The sequence below is a fragment of the Cheilinus undulatus genome, linkage group 1 (assembly GCF_018320785.1).
Source record: "Cheilinus undulatus linkage group 1, ASM1832078v1, whole genome shotgun sequence".
In the NCBI taxonomy this organism is placed as follows: Eukaryota; Metazoa; Chordata; class Actinopteri; order Labriformes; family Labridae; genus Cheilinus; species Cheilinus undulatus.
Window position 1 is genome coordinate 46,147,138 of NC_054865.1, and position 26,230 is coordinate 46,173,367.

General features: G+C 40.5%; 1 protein-coding gene across 1 annotated transcript in view; it reads right to left on the reverse strand.

Annotated features, from left to right (window-relative positions):
* Positions 1-6,542: 6,542 nt before the first annotated feature.
* The window catches only part of tnfaip8l3 (tumor necrosis factor, alpha-induced protein 8-like 3), a 37,997-nt gene continuing 18,309 nt past the window's right edge, over positions 6,543-26,230 (reverse strand). The window contains exon 2 of the mRNA XM_041788652.1: positions 6,543-7,656. Coding sequence (XP_041644586.1) covers positions 7,094-7,656 — 563 coding nt within the window. The 3' untranslated portion in view covers positions 6,543-7,093. The remainder of the gene's footprint in view (positions 7,657-26,230) is intronic.

Genomic DNA, 26,230 nt, shown 5'->3' on the forward strand with positions numbered 1-26,230 from the left:
ATGGCTATCAGGAGGCCAGAGCAGTACAGGATCAAGGTTGACACAGCAAAGTGCCAAACTGGCATATGCTCCCATTCCTGCCATGCTTAAGGCAGAACTGCCTACAGAAATGGCTGGGGCCCTGAAATGGTCCCTCCCCGGATGTGATTTATTAATATCTATTCATGTCTGTTTGAACTTTAGTATCCGCGCTAGCCTACTGGCTAACATTTCCCTTTCTTTTTTGGTGATGAAAAGATTAACAAGGTTGGGTTCAGATGTTCCCCAGACTGTTGCCTCAGTTTCTTCTATTTCTTTTCTGACATTCTGACTTTTGTGCAGGTCATGACTTAGCAATGATGTCCCACATTACCAGCAAAGTGGTTTAGTCTATTGGGTCCATACTGACATGAGCAAAAAACGGCTCGTTTAAGGGTTTCGTCTTGAATATTTACAAAAGCAACAACAAATAAATATGTAATTTTGTTGCTTTGATAAGATGGTTATAGGTTAGAATTAAATATGGTTATGATAGCTCATCTCTTCAAAGTGGACCATGTTTTTGCCTCCTGCTTTGGGTTGGGCCCTTCAAAGCTCTCCCTTTCCACCGTATGAGCGGTCTTTCTTTCCGTAATGATAATTATGATGACTGCACTGTTAGATTCTGTATTTTTTGTCCCAACTTTCCTTTCCTCTGTGAAGCCAGTTGAGGATGCTGTAAGCAGAGTTTATTATCAACAAAGCTACCGATCAAGACTTCACAGCTGGTCTTTTTTTATGTTGAATGACCATGAAAAAAAAAGACAAAAAAATCAGCATGATGATTTCTAACTTTCACAACAGCATCCAGCTTTGAGAACATTTATTTAATGTTATTGGCCCATTTATGATCTGTACTGCAGCCAGTCAGCAGGGGGGAGCTCTTAAAATTTGGCTTTTTTTCACCAGATGGTTTGTGTTCTGTCTACCTTTATATCTAGTCTATGGGTTGACGTAAGAATTTGGCTGTAGGGGTCTGGCAGGCTCACTTCTTTCTGTTTCTGTATAAAGGAAATCTGACGACATTTCAATGAAAACATCCTCAACCTCTGCTGACTTAAGTGACATCATTAGAGTCATTGTTTTAGATGCTTTAAAGCCTTTATGTAGTTTCTCCCACACATACAGATTCACTTCCTGCAAACAGTCTTTGATGTGTAAAGTTTCCCTTTGAATATTTTTAGCATGCCATTTTGAACAATGCTTGTTGAAGGTTGTCATTTGAAGTTTCTCAAAGTCTGCAATATGCACCTGACCTGACGCGTAACAGGCACAAGGAGAGACGAGTCGAGAGAGAGGGAATTGTCTAAGGGGGGATTGTGTTGCGTTGTGCTGCTGAAACCGTGTTTATTTGTGTTTTTCTGTAGTCGTCTGCCTCTCTTTTGGGAAGTTCTAAACAAAAATTGTCCCCAGAGAAGTCCTAGATGGAAGGACATGAGGTTTCTGTTTATATCAGGCCCAACGGCAAACTGTTTGTAGTACTTCAAAGACAGGAGCGCTGACTGAAGGATTTATTTCAGAGGAAAGTGAAGGAGAGGGGGTTTGTGATTTTTCATCTGTTTAGAGTCTTTCATACTCAGTGAAGCAGACACTTTATTTGTTCAGTGTTTTCCAAAGAAACCTTTGGTTTTGAGGACAAACAGCCCCTGTGAGGACACACTGATTCATTCTTCGGCTGTGATTATAATCTGTACTCCCCAGGCCTGTGTAAATACCTCACATTTGAAGTGCTGACTTTGTTCTATTTAAACAGAAGTTATGATACATTGTGACAAGGGAAATCTTTTTCATAAATCTTCACAGAAGCAGCTTATTTTCCATCAACTAGTTTCTGTGATTGAAACACTAAAGAGCACATAGTGTCTGTATGAATCTTTAATATGTGTGCACTTGTTTCACCACTAGAGGTCCATGCATTCATTCTAAATATACTGAGGAGAGTGAGCAAGATGGAGATGATACACAGATGAAAAAATCAGAAACTTAACTCAAAGTTAACTGGTTAAAAAAACTCCTGATGTTTTATGCATTTTGTTTTAAGGAGAAATCCACTGCATGTCCTTGTTAATGATTTTTTTGCCCTATTATCTCTGACCATCAGCGTTTTTACTCACATCTGACCTCCTTCAGGCAGCTACAGTGAAGATCCAGGACTGCGCAATCAAGGAGATTTCCTAAAGGTCTACACGCTCTCCTGCAGGGATCAATCATATGACCTCCAGGTGGTGTAATCAACAGCTGAGCAGCTGACGATGCTGCATACTTATCACTTATCCTCTCTGCTGTGGATGGCAGCATTTGGAGTTTATTTAGCCTTTTTATATCATCAGCCCATCCTGGATGTTGTGAAAATAAGCATTTTTAATTATGTGTGTTGTGTGGGTGGTCCTTCCCTGCTGGATCTAAAGATCATTGTATAAAAGCATCTGTGGCCTTGGAGGAGCTCTGTCAAGTCTGAGAAAATGACCTCTGATGAAGTCTGAAGGGCTATTTTTGTTGAAGAGGCTGTGTTTGCTCGGGGGAAGGAGTTTGAAAGTTGTGGTCATTTCATGTAAGAAGTAACCTCGAATGTTGAAAAATGAAGCAAGTTTGAAAGTGGAAAAACACTGCAGATACCAGTGTCCAGTCACATGCACACCCATTCAAGAAAGCTGTTTTTACTGCAGAAATCAGCATTTTTGCAGCCTTTGGTCCAAATAGCTAATGTTCTAAATGGAACACAGTGTTTAGTTTTGAAAAACTCACTGGTTTTTATTTTTTATGAAGGATAAGAGTCTGTCATAATAAAAGGTGTGGCTGATCTAACTGACCACCTTGGCCTGGTACAGCATTCATCAAATGTTAGCAACAATGTTTCAAAGGTTTGCTTCAGAAACTGATGGATGACATCCTTGAGACTTTACATACCCTATTCTTTTATCATAATTGTTTTTATAAAGTGTGGGGTTTATTCACTGAAACATTGAAGGTCCTGTGTGTCCCAAGTCAAACCCTGATAGTGGAGCAGCTGTGAAGCAGTCCACCTACCTTGGTAGTGTAATCCATCCACTGACTGCGAGGCTGAGATCGGCCGCAGGCTTGGACTCGGGCATTGGGTTGGGTTTTGAGAAAGACATTGTTGCGTTCCTGGTGTCTGAGCATGCAGACGAATGTTAGAGTCTTTCGGTCCAGTCTTACTCTACTCTTGTGAGGCCTGGATGTTGACTGATGGCCAGAGGCGCCAGCTGGACTCCTTTGTGACAACCTCTCTTCAGCACATCTTTGGGTATCGTTGGCAAGCCTGTGTGCTTAATGCTGACGTTCTCAGGAGAGGGGATGGGAAGGGTCAGCTCACCGCATACTGGGTATTCAGCACCTGGTGGGCTGGTCCAGCATGCATCATGGTGGGGGGCAGCTGGGAAGATACCTGAAGAGATGGGGCATGGGCCTGGATGATGTCCAACAGGAGACATATGAAGGAACCGACATGTGCTCCCATACCTGACCTGACCCTCAAACCCTGACTGACATACCCAGGTTTAAAGGGAACAAGCTTTTTTCCTCCATTTTTGAAATTCTAAACTGTTTAAACCTTTTTTTAGAGCTTATCTAAACTGAATGATGTTACCAGTGAGAAAGCACACCAAGTGGGGAGATGGGATGGGGAAGCAATTACACCCCCAAAAGTCTTACTTCTACTCTTTTAGGGTAGGATTTGGGTGGGATTGGGTTTAGATGAGAGACTAAAGTATGTGATGTTTTGGACAATACAACACTGCAAAAGTCTGAGGCCATCACTGGCTTTGTTTTCAGCAATGTTTTAATGATCATTATATCTGAGCATCTTTAAGATGCGACCAGAACATAAAGGCTATGTATACAAAAAGAGAAGAAAAAATACTATGAAGAACAGAATGACTTTAAAAAGTGAGTCTTAAGTGTGAGCTCTCTGTACATAAAGCACATCTTGAACTCTTTTGGGCTGTCTTTTCAGGCTTCTTTCAGCTCTTACCAGACTTCCTCTTTAGGTGTAGGCTGTCTTTTATTTCCTTCTCTGTCCAGGGGATCCCACACTGCCTCCATAATATTCAGGTCTAGACTCTGTGGACCTGCCAGTGTTTTATCAGCTGTTTTTCTCTCCAAATATTAATTCACTGCATCAGCATTGTGCTTTGGGTAATTTTTATGCTGTGAAATTAAGTGCTTTCCAGAGGGAATGACTTGATGAAGAACAGAAACATTGCCAAGACAACAAATAATGGTAGCCTTAGACTTCAGTGCAGAACTGTATGTGTATTCAAAGTCTTACTGTGACTTAGATGAGATAATCTTTCACTCACTTCTCACTTCTTTCAGTAAAGCCTAAGGATTAATCCTAAATTGTTAAAACCTCTTACAGAATTATGTAGTCAACATTTGTGTGGAGAGCTCGCTCATGTACCTTGAGTTCTAACATCCTCATCAAAATCTGGTGTCAGTGTTAGGGATGGGCAATGACTTCTGAATATCCAATAGTCAATAATTTAGAGATTTTTTCTATTTATTTTTGAAGATTTCACACTTTTATCTAAACTTAAATCTTTAATTTTTTTTCCCCATTATTTTAACAGGTGCCTGTTTGTGCCACTTCTGAAAGCTGTTTGCAATTTAAAAACAAAAGAAAATAGCAGTGATGTGTGCTGACACAACCCAGGTGTTAAGAAACAAACTTTGCTTCTGTTTACTTGAAAAAATGATCAATTTTACTGAACATGTTTAAGTTATCAGTTAAATGATCTGCCTTGCTTAGTATTTTTGAGGGAAATAGTTTATTATAATTATGTAAGGCAATGCTAATGTGAGCCCATTAATGGCAATTTCCATTATGTGTTAGCATCAAGCTAAGAAACAGATGTACATCCCAGTCCATCTCTGCTCATCTTTGAAGAGTTTTTTTCCTGATATGCACATCTTAATTAAGGTTGAGGCAATCTGACTGCAGAGCAAAGATTTCAGATGCAATCTCTCGCAGGCTACTATGGTGAGACGCCACCTCTGTCAGAACAGAAATACACTAATCTGGCATAATTTAGGGTTAGGGTGTGGCTTAAGGTGAGAATTAGGCGACCAAAAGTTAAAAAGGAAAAACCTGACCTGCAAAACCTAATTACAAAACATTTAATAGAGTCGAGTAAAACAGTCTACTTACAGAAAAAAGCGTGTCCTCCATGAATACACTGTAATTCAGCTCACACAGCTAAGGCTAAAGCTAACGAAGCTTTAGTGATTTTAGGGGTCCTATATCTAAAACGGTAAGTTAAAGTTAAAAAAATCGTTTCCATGTTATTAAATTGAGATTGTACTGAAAGAAATATGCCAAACATGAACATGGTAACCATTTTCTGAGTGGTTTGAATTGTCAAAAGTATCAAAACTGCAAAATAGCCTGTGGACTTCAAAAGGTTAACTACATAGCTAGCGAAGCTATGTTAGCGGTAGCTAAAGGTAACAAAGCTAAAGCTAGCCACTGTTTGCACAACTACATCTAAAACTGGTCCATGCATAATTTCATCATAATTGTAATCATTCTAATCATAACTCAGACATCAGAACTTTTTCTGTTTTAAGTACATTATGAAAGGTTGTTTAGACTATAATGTTAGCAATGTGTTTTTTTAACAGATGTAGTGAATGTTAAGACTGTGTTTATGAATAAAGTTGAATTCTTTAAAAAAAAAAAAAATTCTATACTGACAGAGGAAGCGTCTTATGGAAGGGGTTTGTGAGAGGGGTCGTCTAAGAGCTACGGTCCGCAGTCAGACCCCCTCTCATTTGTGTTGGTTTGCACCACCCTAGCTTTGAGATTTTCTGCAAGGCTCTTAGCAACAATGATATCGAAAGCAAATATATTTTAAGACAGTTTTTAAACCAAACCAACAGTGTTTTAAGCTAACTTTTTCCCAAAGAGAGACTAAAAATTGGACGGTGGTAGAAGTAATGGAAATATGTAGCTAATGATGTTTGCATTCATCTTGGTATCTCTTTAAAGAAGAATTTAGTAGAAAGCCAACTTTATTCATGAGTGTTTACCTTAGAGAAATTTGTGCAAATGGAGGCTCGATGAGTGGGTGGTCTGTCTGTTTTGCGTTTCCTTCAAGGAGGCGGGAGCCATATAACTGGACTTCTTCTCCCTTGACTGCCAAAATAATCCAGCTGGAGTCCCACCAAGCCACTAGTTCTGTTCTTCGGAACTCCAGAGCAGATGAGGGCACCTAATGATCCAGAAATTACAAATCTCTGATTTTGCTGCTCATATCCTAATTACCATTGCAAATTTATGCCTGGCATGTATGTGGGTCAAATGGGCAGGAAAGTAGCAGCTTCATGCACCATTTGAGGCTAATTTTCCCCAACGGATCCATCCGTGCATTCTCTGTAGTCGTGTCTGTTTCCCCTTAAAGAAAGAAGCCACTGCAGTATTTTGAAAATAATTAGTTTGACTGCCAAAAAGATGGATATGCCAAACCTGTTTAACATGGAGGTATTTTTTCAGAAGAACTTCAAAATTATGTTTCCAAGAAATTTAATAAAAGACAAGTGTTACACTCTTGTAGAGAAGATTGACACAGATACATAATACACGCCATGTCATAGTTGTTCTTATATACAAACACGCAAATATTCAAGCGATTCCCATACAAACACATGTGCACACACACATACAAACAGAGAAAGAGACTGATCACTACCACTGATTATCTTTCATAACCAAATATACCTAACAAATGCTTTTTGGCCGTTGGTACAGTACACTGTTGCACACAAAGAGGGTGACTTGGAACGCTTCAATGCATACGGTATGATACAGGCTGTCCCAGTGTGCTGCAATGATCCAGTGACAGGAAAAACAGTCTGAAAGATTCCCTCATTGAACCACAGCAGCAGGATATTACAACAAGCTTCATGGATGAAAAAGAAATAGGAAGACGACAGCAGAAAGAAGGCAGAGGATGTGAACAGTCACGGGTGAGCAAGTGGAAAGGAAATAGAAGGAGGCAGCAGGAGAGACTGGCAAGATGAGACAGAGCTGGAGGTGAAAGGGGTCAGCGGTGGGAGGTTAAAGTGTTCCTTCGTCCAGCAGTTTGTTGATGCCATTGCAGATCTTCCTCAGAGAGAGTCTGTAGTCCTCTCCGTCCCCATACAGCTCAGCCAGGAACTCCCCGTGGGCAAAATGGTTGAAAACGTGGTCGATGCGAGCGTGTGATCGCGCGGTCAGGTGCTGCTCGACCAGGGCGTGAAGCAGGTCCCTGCACTCCAGCAGAAGCTCAGACAGAATATTCCTGTCGAAGGTGTACTCCACCTCATAGAACGACACCGCCGTCATGGCTGCCTGGTTCATCTTCTTCTTGAAGCGCTCCACCGTGTCTAACTCGTCTGGGCTGAACTGGTGGTTACGGTACAGGATGCCGATCTTCAGGGCGATTTTGATGACATCCTTGATGATCTTGTGGGCCTCCTTCTTGCTCTTGGTAAACTCCCGGCTTGTCTTGTAGAGCTCATCTAAGATCTCGCTGCTGGTGTCGTCTGTCAACATGTTGGCCACCACCATGGTTGCCATCTTGCTCAGGATCTTTTTCTGGGCCTGCAGTGCCAGGGAGCGAGAGTTAAAGCTCTCTTGTCCTGAGGAGAGAAAAACAGAAAGACAAAGATTAGAAGTTTGGGGTTAATCATAAAAGAAAGAAATTGTCACTTTAAAACCCCTATTTATTAAACAAACAGTGGACAGCACAAACACTGTAAGATACCGTAATTGTTTAAATGTACCACACAGTGCAATATATAATACCATATCAAACATACCACGTGATAATCTAAGATACAATACAAAACTAGAAAAGCCATTAGCCCTATCTCCCAATAGTGAAGAATCTTTTAAAAAAATTCCTAGATCCGTCCCCATGTGCCCCCCATCACAGCATTTGCCGATTACTCCCTCCCCAGTGGGGTGGAAACATGGTGAGGTAAAGCATTGGCTTCGCTTTGCCAACAGATGCACTTACAGTTTCACCCATGGTGTCACTGGACGACTGGAAGTCATGGCAGAGGGTGAATATTCCTGTATGTTAACATGTATGTTAACATATGATATGATACAACGGTGAAACAAAATAGGATGTATTACCAAATCATCAGAGCCTTTGCAGTTTTAATAGATAGATACATCAAAGTAGCAGTGGGCAAATTTCTTCTGAGTTGGATATTGCAAATGAATGTATTTCTTCAATGGTGGCATTATTTTTGAGTCATGTTCATGCTTTACACCAATAACAGGGAGGAGTGCTTGGTTTTTAGGTGCCAGAATGTCACTGTACCCAACAGCCAATCCTAACTTTGCTGTTTCCTGTTGAGTGAGTAGCATACAGTTTATTTGGTTGATACTAAGTTACTTTTGCCAGATGACATCAGTGTCTAGATAAAATCAACAGAAAATGTCCATATGTGGAAACAAAATAAATAAGAGATAAACTTTAAATGGATACACCAAGCCCAAAGGAGTGAATCCTCCTTTTTAAATGCTAAACTGAAGCTTAGTCTGTTGAATAAGGTAAATAAAACAAGGAAACAGGAGCCTGTACCTTTAAAACACACTGAATGGATTTACTCTGGTATTTTTTCATAAATAACAGCAGAATTGGAAAAAGATGGCATACGTCTTGATTCACGTTATCATTATGGTCTTTATCCTCTGCCCTTAAATTTCAGTACGGCATGTTTACATGTAACGGCTGACTTCCATCTGGACAATGAGCCCTTCCAACTCTGTCGACTCTTTCTAATATAAATACTGGCTCTTCCTTTCTACAGTTTTCACAAACAATGCTCTGTCTTTGCACGAGGAACTGTGATGCTTAAAAAGAATCTAGAGTAAAGATATCTCTTAATTTCACAGGAGGACAACTGACTTTTTTTTTGTCTCCGTTACACAACTAAGTGTTGTGTAACAGGTAATTTGTAGCCACATTTAATGAGATAAGAATAAACACGAAGGCGCAGCAGTCACAAAAACTGCTCTTGGATGATTCAGTTTTTGGCACAAACACAAACTAAATCCAAACTTTTCAGAATAAAAAAGCTACGATAGCTTAGGAGGTAACAGGTTTTTAAAAAGTAACAGAAGTAGCTCAGTGTAATCTGAACAAGCTTAAGCTGACGACGACATGAAACGCAGTGCAGCCACATTCAAAGCAGGGCGGCGTCCTTCCTGGAGCTGCCTGTGCTGTGGTTGGCTGACTATGGGAGGAATGACTATCTGCTGTGGATAACATCAAACAGCTGTTCAACGATAAGAAGAACCTCTCTGCACCCTGCACTATAAATGTAGGAGGACCAAATTGATGGCAGTTTAAAGCTGTGTCCCACTGTCATCCCAATTTATTATAGAGGGGCTCATCAAAGGCTGCCTGCCTCCTCGAACAGCGGTGACAGCAGTTTAACATTTGTATGTCTGAATGCGAGGAGTGGGAGGACTGAGGGTTTTATTTAGGTGCCACCCAGCTACAAATTACACACCATATCTCCTATTATGATTAAAGCTCAGGAAAGACTCCTCACTTTTTCCTCCTGTTTCCCTGGGCACACAGTCAGCCTCCTCCTCCTCCTCCACACGTACAAGAGAGAGACAGAGAGGGAGGACGGGGGCCTCACTGCCCAGTAAAAACACAGCAGATGAGACTGAATTCACTGAGGATCACCTCCTTTGTTTTCATTTTAATTCAGTTAAAGCAGACAGCTCTGTAACCACGCAGTCTCCTGCCGTCATCACATCATCGCTGTGTTTATATGTTGTTTACAAGAGGTTGAAAGCTGCAGATATACGTGAGAAATCTTATCCCTGGCATTTCATGTGAGAGTACAGAAGTGACATTTCACGTGTTGGTCCAAAGCTGAGTGACATTTCATGCACTTGTAATTAGCTCAATATGACATTTACAACTAATAAGGCAAACATCTCTGTCTACACTCATTTCCAGATAACACTGGATCTAAAGTAAGCTGCTCCTTTGTAAAGCTGGAAGTGGGGGGTGTGTGGCCTGTTGAGTGTAAAGTGGAGTGGATGAGAGTGAAGATGTCAAGGGAACTGAGGTGAGATCGCATAACTAAATGTGCCAAACTTTTCAACTATATTTAACATTTACACATACACAAACCAGTTAGAAAGCATCTTTTTATGAAAAGCTGTGCCATGAGGACATCACAATGAAAACAAGAAGGAGGCTGATACATACATATGAAGTATAGAGATGACCTGATTGGGAAAATTAGGGCTGATACAGACATCGAAAATAACAGATTAGCTGATGGCAGATACAATTTTTTCCATCACTTCATTTGGTGTAACACACCTCCAATGCCAACATTTAATCTCATGTCACCCAAGCTAACTGCTCCATTACCAGCCACTGTACATACTAATACCACTGTAACAACTGAAACTCTTGCAAACTCATGCCAAAGAAACACAGTAGAAGAGCAAAAACACCTTTTCCATCATGAAACACCTTCAGTGCTCATTGTTTCATTAGAAAACTGGATGAAGCTTTGATATACAATAGCTACATCCAAGCTAATTGCTACACTGGTGGCAGCCATTACTAATGGCTTCCAATACAACTTAACCCCGCTTGTAGCTACCGCCTCGTTCTCTGCAAACAAAGCGGATCTGCCTGACCTGAAGATGGGTCTGGTGAATGCATCATACAAGGGGGGCAACTCCATATTAAAGTAAATGTATTTGAATATGATGTTACAGTCCCTGTTGTTATAGCGCAGGGGTTCTTAAACTTGAGCCCCCTCCTGCAATTGCCTGCTGCCCTGGATAGGCACTGTGCTCTCGCTTTCAACCCACCTCCACCCCAGTATACACCAACTCCAACTGGGGGTTTAAGCTGTTATCTTAACGCTCCTCAAATTCTGTATTTAAAAATCTACAAGGAGTGAAATGACCCCCCTTAGTGTCTTGCTACCCCCAAAGGGGTGCTAACCCCCATGTTGACAACTACTGGTGTAATGATCAGGTGGGAAATACTTCTGTACTTATATTGTATGTTGCAAATAGCTATAGCTAATGCTATTTAATATCAGTTTATCCCACCGTAATCATACTGGAAAATATAATTGCACATCAGCAGCTTGTTGCACCAGTTATATATATTTAACGTCTTAAGATAGTCCACACTAGGCCTACTGAAATGTCTGTATTCTTTTGTACTGTAATATATCTGCACTGTGCTTTGTTCAGCCCTCATATTTAACTACATTTGAGTCAAATATTGAATCAGAATAACCAGGCTATTAAGGTTTCTAAAGTACTTAGAGTACACAGTATGTAATCTACTGTTGCTGTATATGCTGTCGTGTGTGGGGGTGGATTTTCTTAGTAAATTCTCCATGACTTATGTTACCACAGGCTACATACAGATGCCTTCTGAAACCACTTTCCAATGACTCCCAGACTCTCTACAGCCATCAGCGGGCTGAGAGATGTGAGCTTGTGTCTCACCCCTACAGGCTGCTCTTTAGAGACTGCACTTAAAGACGTCTAATGAAAACTGCACGGCCTGAGGTGACAACATGCATGAAGGCATCACAACAGCAATATGGTAGCTTCCATGTTATTTGAAAAGCAAAACCAGGACCTATAAGTGTGGCTCTCATTAGGCAGATCAGTGTCTCTCATCAACAGGCTCTCTTTGTCACTGTTATTTCCTGTTTCTCTGAAGCAGCTCTTTGTTCAGGGAGCCTCTGATATTCACAAACCCGACTGGATGGATTTCTGAAACCCTGGCACACTGATAAAGGTGACAGCTTGCTCCATAAAGCCGGCCTTGTCAGACCGGTGCTCAGGCAGGCTATCTGGATTTGGATCCTATCTGTATGTGTGGCAAATCAGCAATCACTTGCAAATTAATTTATCCTATGTGCAAATAAATTGACATCTGTGCTTAAGAAGAGTTAAACTCAAAAGTGAAAAGAGTACTTTATGTTTTTTTTCTGTTTTTAGTGCAGAGCTAAAAGTGGACTAATTATTCTTCCGCCACCCCCCTCCACACAGCCTGGAGCCTGTTTCTGAGGACCAGCAGGTGGCTATCGACTCACTTGCCTTGACCCCTGTCTCAAGTCTGTTTGCACATTTCAGAGTGATGAAGAATGTAAGCAAAAATGCTGGAGCGCGAAGGTAAAAAAAAAAAAAATACTGTGAAGAATGGACATGAGGCTGTTTGAGGTGTGAGTCAGAGTGCTGGGGGAGGAGGAGGGTGATTCAGAGTCTGGCTGGAGATTTTAGCACATACAGTAAGTAAGGGTAGATGGTTATGAGCGTGCACATGGAGGCTCTTAAAAGTCTGAGCTCTGTTACATACAGCCTGTCGCCCAGAGGCTCACATGAGTGACATGCATGAACCGGAGTGTCAGTTTGAGTTAGAGAGGAGTCTGAGCTGTTGGAGGAGAGAAGGCCAGAAAACTGTTACTTATCCCTCTCTTGATTTCACACTTTCTCTGCTGCCTGCTCATTATTTTCTCAGCCTCACTTGTCCCGAAGTGTGAAGTTTTCACAAAATAAAGTCGGTATTTTGTGCAGCAAGTGAGAATAGGTTATTGAAAACGTATTCCCACATGGCAGCAGCCATCGGTGCATCAAATCGGTTACATAAGAGTGTTTTTGGAGTTGGTGGAGTTTACTTTTAACATCAGGATTAGTAAGGTGCTTGCTGCTCTCTGGCTGTGCCTGTTGACCAGACAGTCTCTCTTTGTTCCGCCCAATGTTTTTAGAGTGCTGAGTCAACAGTTTCTGCTGCGCTGCATCAGAACATACATCCAGTGTGGAACATGGAGAACCGCCAAATCTGCTCAGCTAAAGGTGGTGCTCTGCATCTGGACTAATTGATTCTGTTTTTAGTCTGACACTTACATGAAGGAAGTGACTTCTCGGTATGTGTATTTTCTCTCTAAGTGACAATTATAGCATGTTGACATTTGTGGTGAACAAACAGCTGTTTCAGCTTCCTTGTCATCACCGTACAATATGTTGTTACAGCTGTGCACATTTATCCACATTGTAATGTTTGGAGCATGGGTGCACTTAGAGTTTAGTTTTGATAGTTTTGACACAGGCTTTCTGGATCTTTTTGGTCAGAGCTAACTACTCTGTTGACCAGTGTTTAGACAAAAAAACATGTTTAATTCTAACACCTTTACAGTAACACACTGGCCTCAGACTGAAATCAGTCACAAAGCACATGCCCTTGGTGCATCAACGCTGGCCTGCCCACAGAATTGGCTGGGCCCCTAAAAACCCAGTAAATGAGCCCTCATCAGTAGCACTGGAGCTAGTGTCCTGGCTATCATTTAACCTCATTTTGGAGCTGTAAAGTGTTTCCAGCTATTATTGGGTTCTGATGTTCAAACTATTTTTAGTCATGTCACTTTTAACCCCTTCTTATCACTGTTTCCACCCATTTTTCCCTCTTTTAATCAACTTTTGTCACCCACTTTTTGCCTTTGTAACTCATTGCTGCCACATTTCACACATTTTTCACACATTGAACCAAATTCTGCCACTTTTTAACCACTTTTCACCATTTTCTGTCCATTTACATCCCTTTTTGTCTTTTTAAACTAATTTTGCTGCTATTATTCATTTTTTTACCCTTCTACAACCTCTTTTTATCCACTATTTTTTGCCACATTTGACCAATTTTAACCTCTTTTATGCAATTTTTGCCACATGTCTCCCATTTTTGGCACGTTGAACCTATTTTGCTACTTTCTAGCCCCCTTTACTACTTTAGCAACCCCATATTGCTACTTTTAACACATTTTTGCATATTTCTGCTCAATTATGACACCTTTAACTCAACTTTGTCCCTTTTTAACCACTTTTCACCATTGTCTGCCCATTTATGTCCCGTTTTGCCTTTCTTGACCAATTTTTGCTAATGTGTACCATTTTTCCACTCTATAACAATATTTCATCCCTTTGTTTCACCACTTTTTACCACAAAAAGCTCTTCCCTTTTCCCCCTAATGTGGATCCTGGCATTAGCGGGCAGGTTATGGTTTGGTTGTGCCCCATGTACACAGGTGTTTCTTGTTCAACTCCAACCTGTGGCTCCTTTCCTGCACATGACTCTCCAACTCTATCATCCGTTTTTCTGACTATCCACTGTCATCCTCTCTAAATAAAAAGCATAAAGAGGCTCAGTTTTTAAAACCTAAGCATTTTACTGCTAGAGACACTTGCACTCCCCCTTCCCACACAGCATCCATTCTTCGCTGATTTTATGCTTAGGGTCAACTCAAATGCTGCTAATGTTGCACTTCAATCATCAGCTGGCCTCCCATGTACAGTTACCAAAAGGACAGTGGTTTGTGTCCCATTTCATACACTTATTCCCAACCTATTCCCTAGCTGCATATTGTATGTAATGCATACACTATCTGACCCAACCAAAAAGGCTTACAAGGCACTAAGATCTATACAAATAGACTGGAAACCAAAAGTAGACTCCTGACAAAATGAACACTGATGAAATAAACCATCCTGACATTTTCTCCAGGCTTTTGCTACAAAAGAGGGCAACATATAAGTCGTTTCCACCGAGCAGTCCGGCTCAGTTCAGCGCAGAACGGCACGCGTTTTTTGTTTTTGTTTTTTTTTGCGTTTCCATAAAGCAGAAGTTTAACCTTGCAAAGCAGATGGACACACCCATTTCCTTGTTTCTCACTGATGAATCCATCTTGCAAAGCTCCTGTCTGAACCATTTGGGCCCGGTTAGAAAGTGACAGGACCAATCAGCGACCAGGGGCAGTACTTTCGGGCATGGCGGAGTAAGCAAGCGGCGACAAGAGGCCGGTGCAAATATGGTGGAAGACATTAGCTTGGATACTGCTAAAGCGTCAGTTTTATCAGAACTTGACGACATTTCTTCGTTAAAAGAAGAACAAAGATCAGCAGTGAGTTGTTTCCTTTTAAAAAATGACAAAAGCCATGTACTGACATGTCTGCTGTCACCATGGTTTGTGTTATGCAGTTCTATATAGAGTGTAGTCCTCGGTAGCTCTGCACATGCACCTCGGTAGCAGCGACGTCACTTGTTTTGTTGCTCTGATTGGCCTGTAAAGATGTGGCAGACAGAACGTTTATTCGATCACCCTCCGAGTTTTTTTTTTTCAAAGGCTTTGCCCTTTCCCAAAAGTCAGGTGAGTAAAAGTTGGAAAGGGTCCCAAAAAAAACTGACCCATACTGCCCCACTTTTTTCAGCACCCTTCCATAGGAGTACCAATCTTACATATCCGTCCCAAAAAGGTGACGCTACACTCACAACAATAGGGGGTTGCACTAACGTCATGTAAGCGTGACACAGCTGCTTGGATCTGGGCTGCAAAACATGGAAGTCTGCTCTGTGAGGAGCAGGCGAAAACAGGAGAAAAACGGACTAGTATCTGCTTAAATCTGGGATATTTGGACTCGACAGAGATCCAAATTGTCTCCCAGTGTGTGGATATTGATATCTGGCCCCAAATCAAGTTTCCTGAAGTTTAACTGGACCTGATTTTAAGTACACAAAGAAGAGCCTGAAGGCTCACATCAGCCTGGTCTATCTGCGATGGATGTGAAGCTAAATTTATGCCTAAGTTTTGTGAATACAAAGCCTTAGATCAGTTGATTCTCTGTACTGTAACTAGTTATTCATCTACCTCTTTAGGTAACTTAAAAAGATAACTCTGTGGTTATTAAAGGTGTTTGTAAAACTTTGGGCTGCAGCCTATTTTGAAACGAGATCTTCGCACCCAGGATTTCTGACAATCTAGTTTGATTTTACCACCAGCTGAACTTTTACTTTATTTTTTAATGTAGCGAATTTTAACAGTACAGCTCTAAACTTTCGGATTTTGTCGTATGAACTGTTCTAGACTGGATAAAATCACAAACTGGAATTTTCTGTCAATTATTTGATGGTTCAGGTTTTACAGGGTTAAAAATATATATATTTCAGACACTACTCTGGTTGAGGACACAACGTCATTGCTGTTTCGCAATTAAACGAAGTAGCAAAACATTCAAATATCCATGATGGCTGCTGGGGATCGAAAAGAATGGTCAAATTTCACTGAAAGCTAATACACAGCGTATTTCCTGAAAAAAAATATGCAATATTTATATATATTAGTTTTTGTAAAATAATAATCCATATTTTTGTGCTGTATCTCATTATTCTTGCATATAGACAGTGGCCTCATACCTGTAAATATCAAAAGGAAAAACATTACGTCATTATAAGTCCTTAGCACTTTATTGTAACAGATTAGAGATTAGAGGGTTGCATTGCCAAATAGTGCAAAACATTAAAGGCTTTCTGGGTGAAAAATGCAATGCTTCAAAAAGTACTGATATAGCACGCAATTGAGCCAGCTCTGTCTTTTTTTTTTTTTGTCCAGTTTCACCAAAAACTTCCAAATAAATGCAGAGCAGCTGTACCCATCTGTGGCGCTACACAGCCTAGCTTCCCCGGGTGAAGGGCCAATGTTCACTGAAATCTCTGGAGGCTAATGCCATAAATTTTATAGAGTACTTTATACAATCCAACTTCAGTAGTACTTAAATATCCCTTTAAGTTACAGTTATCTTATTAAGGTGCCGGTATTAGCAGCTGTCGAATATTTGTGATCCAATTAACTCTGCCATTGCAGTTATGGCCCACCCAAGAATCAGCTGTCTATAGTGAAGATCTATTTTGTCATATGATAAGACAAAATTACTTTCAAACACTTTATAGCTTATATAACTGCTTGACAGCTTTAAAAGATATCGCACGAAAGGCAGGAATTCCTAACTAATAGCAGAGCTAACCATCCAATGGCAGTCAAAGCTTTATAACAGTAATGCTGGAAGAAAGCGGTTAAATTCTAACATTAGCTGTTGTCACCTAGTGCCTGATTTTCATGACATGCCTTTAGCTCTGGTTCTGTTCAGAAGTGGTGGTAAAAAAATCATCAAACCTTTTACAATTTAAAAATCTAGAATACAACAGTTTAACATTTCAACAACATAAAGTGACCCTATTTGAAAAAAAAGACTGCTGTGTGAATGAGTTGAGAAGCTGATGTAGCACTGCTTGGTACTTTAACGCACTGCCAGCAGTCCTGGAGTGATAACACAACAACAAAGCACGGCTGAAGACTTTTTTCCTGTTGTAATAATAATTCTTTAGATAAGAGTATGGATGCACGTATACATCAAATCAAGGGTTAAAGACAGAAGATACTTTACAGAGCTTACAGCACCAGGTTTAGTAGCTTTCTACTCTCCTGACTCACTTTAAAAGTCTGGAAAGGGTAACAGCTTGATATAGCCTCCCAGAAAGGGACAGTTGCTCCAAATAATCCTATGAAAACAATTCAGTAGCCTTTCTGGAAGCTGAGTGAGCTGAACATATGCTATTTGTGTAAATTCAACAAATGACTTTCTAATCTGGTCGTTCTCTGCTGCTGGGATGTGAGACAGGCTCTGAGGTTTGTTTTGGTCTCGTTCCAGAGTAACCAGAGGAATGAGCCATTAGGACCAGCAGCTAACACCGACAAGGCCCGACTGGCCTTTACTGAGTCAACGCTGGAGGCAATCGAGGGCTTATCAGCCGGAACGCTGCAGAACACACGCATGACTGAGGCAACTGTGTGAGTGTCCTTCAGTGTTTTTTTTTTTTCTTTTGGCTTCAAGACCCAAAAGTAGAATAAACAACCTCAATATAAACAGTAAGCAGTAAATTATTGCTGCAGTTTCGAGGGAAGAAAGCTTATTTATAGCAGGAAATAATTCTAACAGTGATAAATGGATCTGTATTTAAACACACCATTTATGGTATAAAGACAATAAATTTCTATATTGGAGCTGGATGTGTATCTGTGAGGAGTAAAGTAAAATTATATTAACCGAACCAAAACCTGCTTTTAAATTTATACATCCAAGATGTCTCTGCTGAAGCTTGACTGTTTGAGGTGGGTCAAGCAGGGTATCATCTTAAGAAGCTCCAACATGATTTAGGGTTACTGTGACTTTCCAACAATGACCTTAGACCTCCAAAATCTAATCAGTTAGCCCTCAGGGCCAAGTGTCGGTTTGTTCCTTATTTGACAAAACCCTATCATTGGATTTTTGAAATGTTGGACTCACAAGATTTGAGATCACAGTGACCTTGACTATGACCTTGTATCTCCAAAATGTATCATCTTAAAGCCAGTGTGGACAAAGTTTGTACAAATATGAAAGAAAATACCATAAACAGTGCATTTCTGAGTGTGCTACTGGCTCAACTTTACACAGCTCTTCTAGGCTGTGGTATCAGGGTCTTCTTTTTCCATTGCACTCTAGGCTGATGGCAACATCTCAGAGCCGGGCAAGGAGATGGAGAGGCTGTGCAACACTACTGTGATGTCCAGCAGCAATGGCCGATATTGTGACAAGAGTGTACCTAGTTCTAGGTCTGCAGTTTTTCTACAGCATGGAGAAAAGTTTCATTGCAGAGACAACAGGACAAAACAAACTGGACAGTGCAGGAGAGTTTTAGGGAGTTATACATCAGTTCAAAGCTGTTTTAAAGATGGGTTTGATTCAGATTTGTCACTGTTGACACTCTAAGTAGTTGACAATGTGTTGATGTCACATTTCAGAATTGCCCTGGCTTCTTTTGAACCTTGCCATAGGTGACACAACAATCAAATACTGTGTGGAATTGAGTTCAATCGGATCAAATCAAGTCTAGTCAAGTGAGAAAGCACTTTAAACTTACATACATTTGAATTTAACTGTTAGACCAATGAATTTGGGCTATATGTTGCCATTTTATGACATTTGAAAATCATAGGGTGCCAAAAAGATGGAAATAAAGAAAGGAGCTGGTTTGCATATTCTACCCCAAATTTCCTGAGTCAGGCCAAAAAGACTAATTTTAGCCAAAAGGCTAGCACTGCTGATCTAATTCTGATGTTGATAGTAATTACTCACCACTTGTGAGGTAACTATTCAATGGACCTTGAAGAACCCAGTCATTTTTTTAGGTGGGCCTGTTTACAAGCTGAGGGTAAACATGAGGCTCGTTGACCTTGATCTTTGTCTTCCAAAGTCTAATCTGTTCATCCTGTAGTCAGACTGGACCTTGCAGCAGAGTTTGAAGAAAATCCCTTAAAGCATTCTTGAACATCTGGTTGACAAGACTAGTCTAGGCGTACATACATACATTCACTATATGGACAAAAGTATTTGGCCACACCCGTAAATTATTGAAATCAGGTCCAATCAGACCTGTTGCCAAAGGTATAAAATCAAACACCTAGCTATGCAGTCTCCATCTGCAAACATTTGTGATACTAAATGGGTTGTTTATGAATTTGAGCATGGTACTGTGATGGATGCCACTTTTGCAATAACACAGTTTGTGAGATTTCATCCCTACTATATATTTAACAGTCAACTGTGAGTGATACTATCTGAAAGTGGACGCGTTTAGGAACAACAGCAACTTAACAAAGGAACAAAGTTAGGAACAACAGCAACTTAGCCATGAAGCGGGGTCAACGACTGCTAAGGCACATGCTGTGTAAAAGTCGCCAGCACTCCACTGAAGAGTTCTGAACTTCCACTGGCATTTATGTGAGCACAAACACTGTGAAGCAGGAGCTTCATGGAATGGGTTTCCAGAAAAGCTGCATGCAAGCCTCACATCACCAAGTCCAATGCCAAGCGTTAGATGCAACAAAGTTGGAAGCAAGCAATGATACGCTCAGTGAATCGAATCGTAGCTTGTGAATCGAGATTTGAATTGAATCGTCTTGAGAAGGAGAGATTCAAACACATTAAGCCTCTTTTGACACATCAAAAAGTAATTCACATGCGGACAAAAAATGAGAAAACTGACCACCTGTCTGTCTGTAACTGTTCTTTTCTCCTTACATTCATCTCTCCCTAAAGAGCTGTGAGTCATTCACTGGTACAGCCATCCAGTACATCATGTTTTTGCTACCACCATTCAGGGCCTCTGCAAGGCTGACTTTATCAGGTACACAAAAATACACACACATACACAGACATGCTCGGCCAATGCTCTACTTTCTGAGGTTGCTAATGACAACATGCTCATGTTTAGCATTGGATAAACCAGGTCAGACTCCCCTGCACAGGTGCATGAGCTATCTTTTGTTGGATTTCCTGAGAGACTAAGATTACGTGTTCGTGCTTACACAACAGACACAGGTGTTCACACTCCGTGTTTTTATCAGGGCTGCATGGGGAGAAGGCGTGATCGCACAAAAGGAGACACGAATAGAAAAAAGTACTCTCGACAACTTGGCTCAAGGCACTCCACCTCTAAACATTATTACTTCAAACAGCCAAACAGTAAAAGTTGCTGACAGACAACCGAGCCCAGAGATGCAGAAAGGTGTGTTTTTGGTGTGCGACAAACAAAAAGCCCATTGAGCTCTGCAAAGTTTCCTTGTACCAAATTTCCCTGCTGTACATTTAATTTCCATGTGTAAGCTATTTTCCATTTTATAACACAAAAGCCAATACAGGCCTCTTTGAGACGAGAGGTTGCCAGACCATCTTTGCACCCTGTAAATGCTAAAAGTGCATTCATTTTCCAGACATTTTCCTTTTCTTTATAAGGCGAACAGCAGTAACAGTGTAAATCCCCTTGGCCTCGTGTGGACTGTAAAGCTGGACTTCTGCAGTAGTTGCATACATTAATAGGTCCACTAGAAACACAAGATACAGGCTTTAAATCCTAAAGTTTGTGTGCGCTTTTATTGGCCAGAAAGGTCCAAGGAAAGTGCTTAGTTACGAAGTCTTTTCCCCCATCAGCACTGCCATTTTACAAAGTCCAAACACAGCATTAACAATGTATCATTGCTAAGAAAATGTCAGGAAGAAATGCTCTTTGTGCCGGAGAAGTAAACAGAAGTGACAGCTTGACTTCCTCTTCTTTTTTGCTGTGGCCTTTTCGTGTGCTTTTGGTCTCAATAAGGAGCCACAGCAGACTCTCTCCGGCTGCTTTTTACAGGGCTTGGGGAAAACAATGGAGCGGGTCATTCAGCAACAGTAAAGGGGTTTTTAATAGCCTGCAGGGTTTGTGTTAAGCAGGAGAGAGGCCAGTGGACTGGAGTGGGGAGCAGAGGATAGTGTGCTGTGCCAGCTGGTACCAGGGCTTCACAAGCAGAGATAGAGGGAAGATGTATATAGCGCCTTTTCCATTCATGAACTCCTGAAATTTTCTGATCCACCCAGAAAATCTTTCGCACTAAAGACTGTAGAAAGAAAGGACACTGGAATCATATCAGCTTTTTTTTCTTACTGAAGGCAGCTTTGACAGCCAATCCATGGCAGCCAACATACTGACTCAGTCCGGTTTTGAAGTTTTATCCCTAGCCTTGTTTTCAAGTGCCCTTTTGCCCCTTGGAACAGGATTACATGAGGTTCTAGAGCACTGATCATCAAGGGCCATATCAGGGCCCCCAAAACTTCCTGTCCGGTCCCCAGAAGATCATTAAAGGAGAGAAAGAAGATGTTCTGGTTTTAAGGATATTGTTCGTCTTTAAATGTCTGCAGCTGTTAAACCCACCACAAAATTAATATAATAACATTTAGTTTTAGAACGACCACACATTTGATCTGTTTTTACAGAAATTCACTTGTCAGCCATTATTAGTAATTTTTAGAACTATATATTTCACGAAATAGGTTAAGCCGGTGGAAATGTTGCAAAAATGGCCAGAAAAAAAGGTAAAAAGGGGTTAGACAGCGTCTAAATGGGTTGTTGGGTGGCACAAAGGGAGAAAAATTGGCTGGAAAAGTGGTGAAAAGAGGTTAAATGTGGCATAAATTGATAAAGAGGAAAAAAGGGGCAAAAAGTATCAAAAATGGGGTAAAAGTGGCAAAAATGGTGCAAACACAATAAAAAATGGCCAAAATTTATAAAGGAGTGGCACAAAGGAGATAAAACATGAAGGCAAAGTAATAAAAAGGGATTAAAGAATTGAAAAAATTGGGTTAGAGAGGCCGAAAGGGCTGACGAGTATCAAAAATAAACTAACATATAGCAAAAATAGCCTGACAAAGTAGTAAAAATGGGTTAAAAAGTGGCACACAGGGGCAATAATTGGTAGGCAAGTGGCTAAAACAGGTTAAAGAGAGGCAAAATGGGCAAAAAGTGGCAAAACTTGGTTTAAAAGATGCAAAAATGAAAAATAAATTTGTTAAAAGTAGCAAAAAAATGTTGCAGAAGTGGCAAGATGTAGTGAAAGGGGATTCAAAAGTGTCAACAATGGGTTAATATCGGTGCTAAATCACAACTGGGGAGGGCCATTCCCCGGGATTCGAAAGAAAATACAAATACTAAAATAATAATATGTTAATTACCCCGGTATATTTATTTAATTTAGTTTGTTTGAAAGTCTGGCCCCCAGAGTCCTCTTCAAAACTAAATCTGGCCCTTGTGCAAATTTGCTTGATGACCCCTGTTCTAGGGAAATCTTCCCTTATAAAAGGGGATGACCCCTCAAGGGGGGATACTAGGGGGCTATGGGGAAAAATCCTGGGTGATGTCTGGGTGAAAAATTCAGTCTGCATTTACAAATGCATCCCAGCCAGAAAAAAAGTACATTTTCACAAGTTTTGTGAAAGTGTGCATACGGGCTCGGCTTTGTGTTTATCCGTAGACCCCTACACACATGTACTCAGACATATAGTAAACAGAGTGTGCTCAGAATCATCACGATGCCAACCTACACAACGATCAAACTGCAGGAGTATCCAGGCAGTGAAGAAACACAGAGACTGTGAACCTGCAAAGCTCCATGCTGCAGATTTTTGACTCCCACAACTAATCAGAGGATGACTCAAACACACCACCCCTGCTCACGCTCTGTTCTAGTGCATGCCTGTGTATTTTTGTGTGTAGCTGAAAGTAATAAAGATTAAGAAGGATATGGTTTCTGTTTGAGGAAAGAGACAGTGTAGCGCATTGATGTGCATTATTCATGACATAAAATCTGACTCTCAGCCAGGTTCCAAAGGGCACTGTGATGCTGAAAGGGGTCATTCCTCGTGCCATTACCAGCTGCTCGGAATGTAGAGTGTCATTCAGTCCTTAAGGGTTAATAAATAACTCCCTTTTAATACTGTAATGACTCTCATTTGTGTGAAGTGGGGTTAAAGGGTTTAAAGTTCAGTCTCTTGTGCATGAGGATCATTTAGTGTCTCTGGCTAGAACTGGAATGTGCAGGTTACAGCTGTCTCACTCTGTACTGGAGGAAGCTGTGATGTAAGGAGTCAGGGGGTTACCACTTGTTCTTATGGATCTTTTTGCTGCAGTGCATCTCTTAGTGATCACATCGAAAGAACACCATTCATTGCTTTTCTTTATCAGCATGGTATCTCTTGTGGCGTAATGTTTTTTTTTTTTTTTTGCATGTTACCTGTCTCTGTTTAAGCCTAGTTTTTTATTTCTCCTTAGCAGGGGTAAAGAAAAAGTTGCTATATTCAATTAAAGACTCTAATTTACATATTAATTAAGCAAAGAAAAAAAAAGATGTTTATAAAGCGACTCGTGAATTTGCTGTTAAAACTGCAGTAAATGGTCAGACTTACACCTAATCCTTGCAGTACCCTTATTATTATGATCTCCTCGTAGGAGGACAGTGTGAATTTCATCCAAATGCTTTCCTGCCTGGCACTTGAGGAGAATTCAACAGATTTGTACTTGACTTGATAAATCTGTTGGTCTGATTTTACAGCCAATATTTGTTCGTGGCAGATAGATTGGTATCAGTGGGTTTTTCTGCCAATAAAATGAAGAAGTTACAGATGAATGCCAAAAATATGTCTGAAGTAGGTCAGAAGCAGTGATGTCTTCACTTTTCTTCCTCTAAATAAACTCTGTTAAGTTTGTTTCTTCTGTGAGACATTCTGCTCAAAGCAGGAGTTGAAAACTTTTCTTCATTACTAAACTTTTAGAATTCCAGACATACTTTATTTAACCCTGATTATTTCCCTGAAGGGAAATTCACAGTTTTCATTACGTTGTTGGACTTCACACACGTAGGCTGAGTTACATGTAAACATGCATTAGTGCATGCGCTAATGGTGCCATGCCTTGCTGCTCTTGTTGAAGCAGTGCCAGGAGCTTTTGGGGGTTCAATGCCTTGCTCAAGGTACTTTGACAGCACTCAGGAAGTGAACTGGTATCTCTCTGGCTACAAGGACAAGGTCCAGATATGGTCCGACCAGAACTTGAACCGGCAACCCTCCGATTCCCAAGTCCTTACAGAGTGCTGCCCCCCTGATGGTGTTAACATTAAAATTTAAATGTAGGCTAAGTTCTTGCATGGCTATAGCCCTCATAATCATAATGCTCTATTCATAACAGCTATTCAAACACATTTTAACTGTCAATTTTAAAGCCATATCTAATTCAGTTTGTCCTTACAACATTATGGCATCATTGCATGGTACCATTATTATGGTTGTAAGTCCACTTAAGGTATAATTCTTGTTTTATTCCTCCAATGAATAATAAAATCAGAATTTTTGCAAGAGTGCTAAAAATCAGAGCTGGTGATGTTTCATATAGCAGGTCCCATCTATGAAGTTAACAAAGATTTATTTTCTTTACATTGCCTATGGAAAACTGGCATTGCTGTTAAACTGCTTAGTGCATACATATACACTATATGGACAAAATATATGCACTTTAATATGGAGTTGGTCCCCTTTTGTAGCTACAACAGCCTCCACTCTCTTTGAAATGCTTTACACATAGTTTGGGGGTGTTTTAGTGGGAATTTGTGCCCGTTCATTCTGTAGAGTGTTTATGAGGTCAGGCGCTAATGTTGGACCAGAAGGCCTGGCTCGCAATTTCTGTTCCAGTTCATTTCATTGGTGCTTGATAGGGTTGAGGTCAGGGCTCTGTGCAGGCCTCAAGTTCGTCAACACTTAACTCATCAATCCATGTCTTTATAGTCCTTGCTTTTTGCACGGTGCAGTCTTGTTAGAATAGAAAAAGGGCCTTCCCTTAACGGTTGCCACTAAGTTGAAAGCATAGCATCTTCACTGGAGATAAGGAGCCTAGCATGAAAAACAGCCCCATACCATTACCTTACCAGGGCGGTAAGGTTCTCCTGGCATCTGCCAAACCCAGACTTGCCCATCTGACTTGCAAACAGAGAAGCCGGATTTGTAACTCCACAGCTAACATTTCTGCTTTGATCACAATAGCAACCATCCAACTTACTAGATAAAGCCCCAGATTTGTACTCATTCACATACCAAAGAGACAGTACTGAAAAGACAGGTACTGTCTCGAACTTCACACAGCGCTGTGACTCACAAGCTCATGCAAACAACCCATATGAGGCTTTCTGTCAGGAGTTAATGGACCCAGTAAAAGTTATAACAGTTTTGGGTTTTTCATTAGTTTTTATTTTTATTTTGTTTTCACTTTCTGTGTTTAATTTCAGTTTAGTTTTAATATGTTTTTACTGCTGGTTTATTAGTTTAGTTTAGGTTTTATTTTGCAAAAATGCATCGTTTTAGTTTAGTTTTTATTAGTTTTAGTGTTAGTTTTAGTTTATTTGGATATATATCAGTAAAGCTTAGTTTTTATTTAGTTTCAGTTAACTAAAATGATTTTAGAATTGTATTTTCAGTTATTTAGTTAGTTAACTACAATAACCTTGGACCCAGTGTTTTCTTTTTCTCTCTCAGAGCAAAACAGCTACAAAATCATCTTCACTACTTTTTTTTAGGTGCAACACAAGACCATTTTGCCTCATGCCTGGACTTTGTGTGCAAGGTTTGAGTGTGTGATCAAGTATCCAAAAACAACTCCTAAATTAAGGACTGAGTGTGAAAAGACCTTAAGACAGCCAGCATTTTAAAAAATCTCTTGATTTTGATTCCTGCAAAATAAGATAACTTTTTAAAAAACCTGCACACTGTCTTGAATGCACAAGTACCGGTACCGGATCATCCCTGCTCTCTCTTCAGCTCCCTGCAGCTTTTAATCAAAAATATGACTCATATTGTTATAATAACTGATATTGTATTATTTAAAACATGGTATGGAAAGGTATGAAAGTGCCAAAAAGTCTGACAGCCTTACTACAATCAGTCTAATGAAGATGGAAAATAGTAACTCGGCCATCC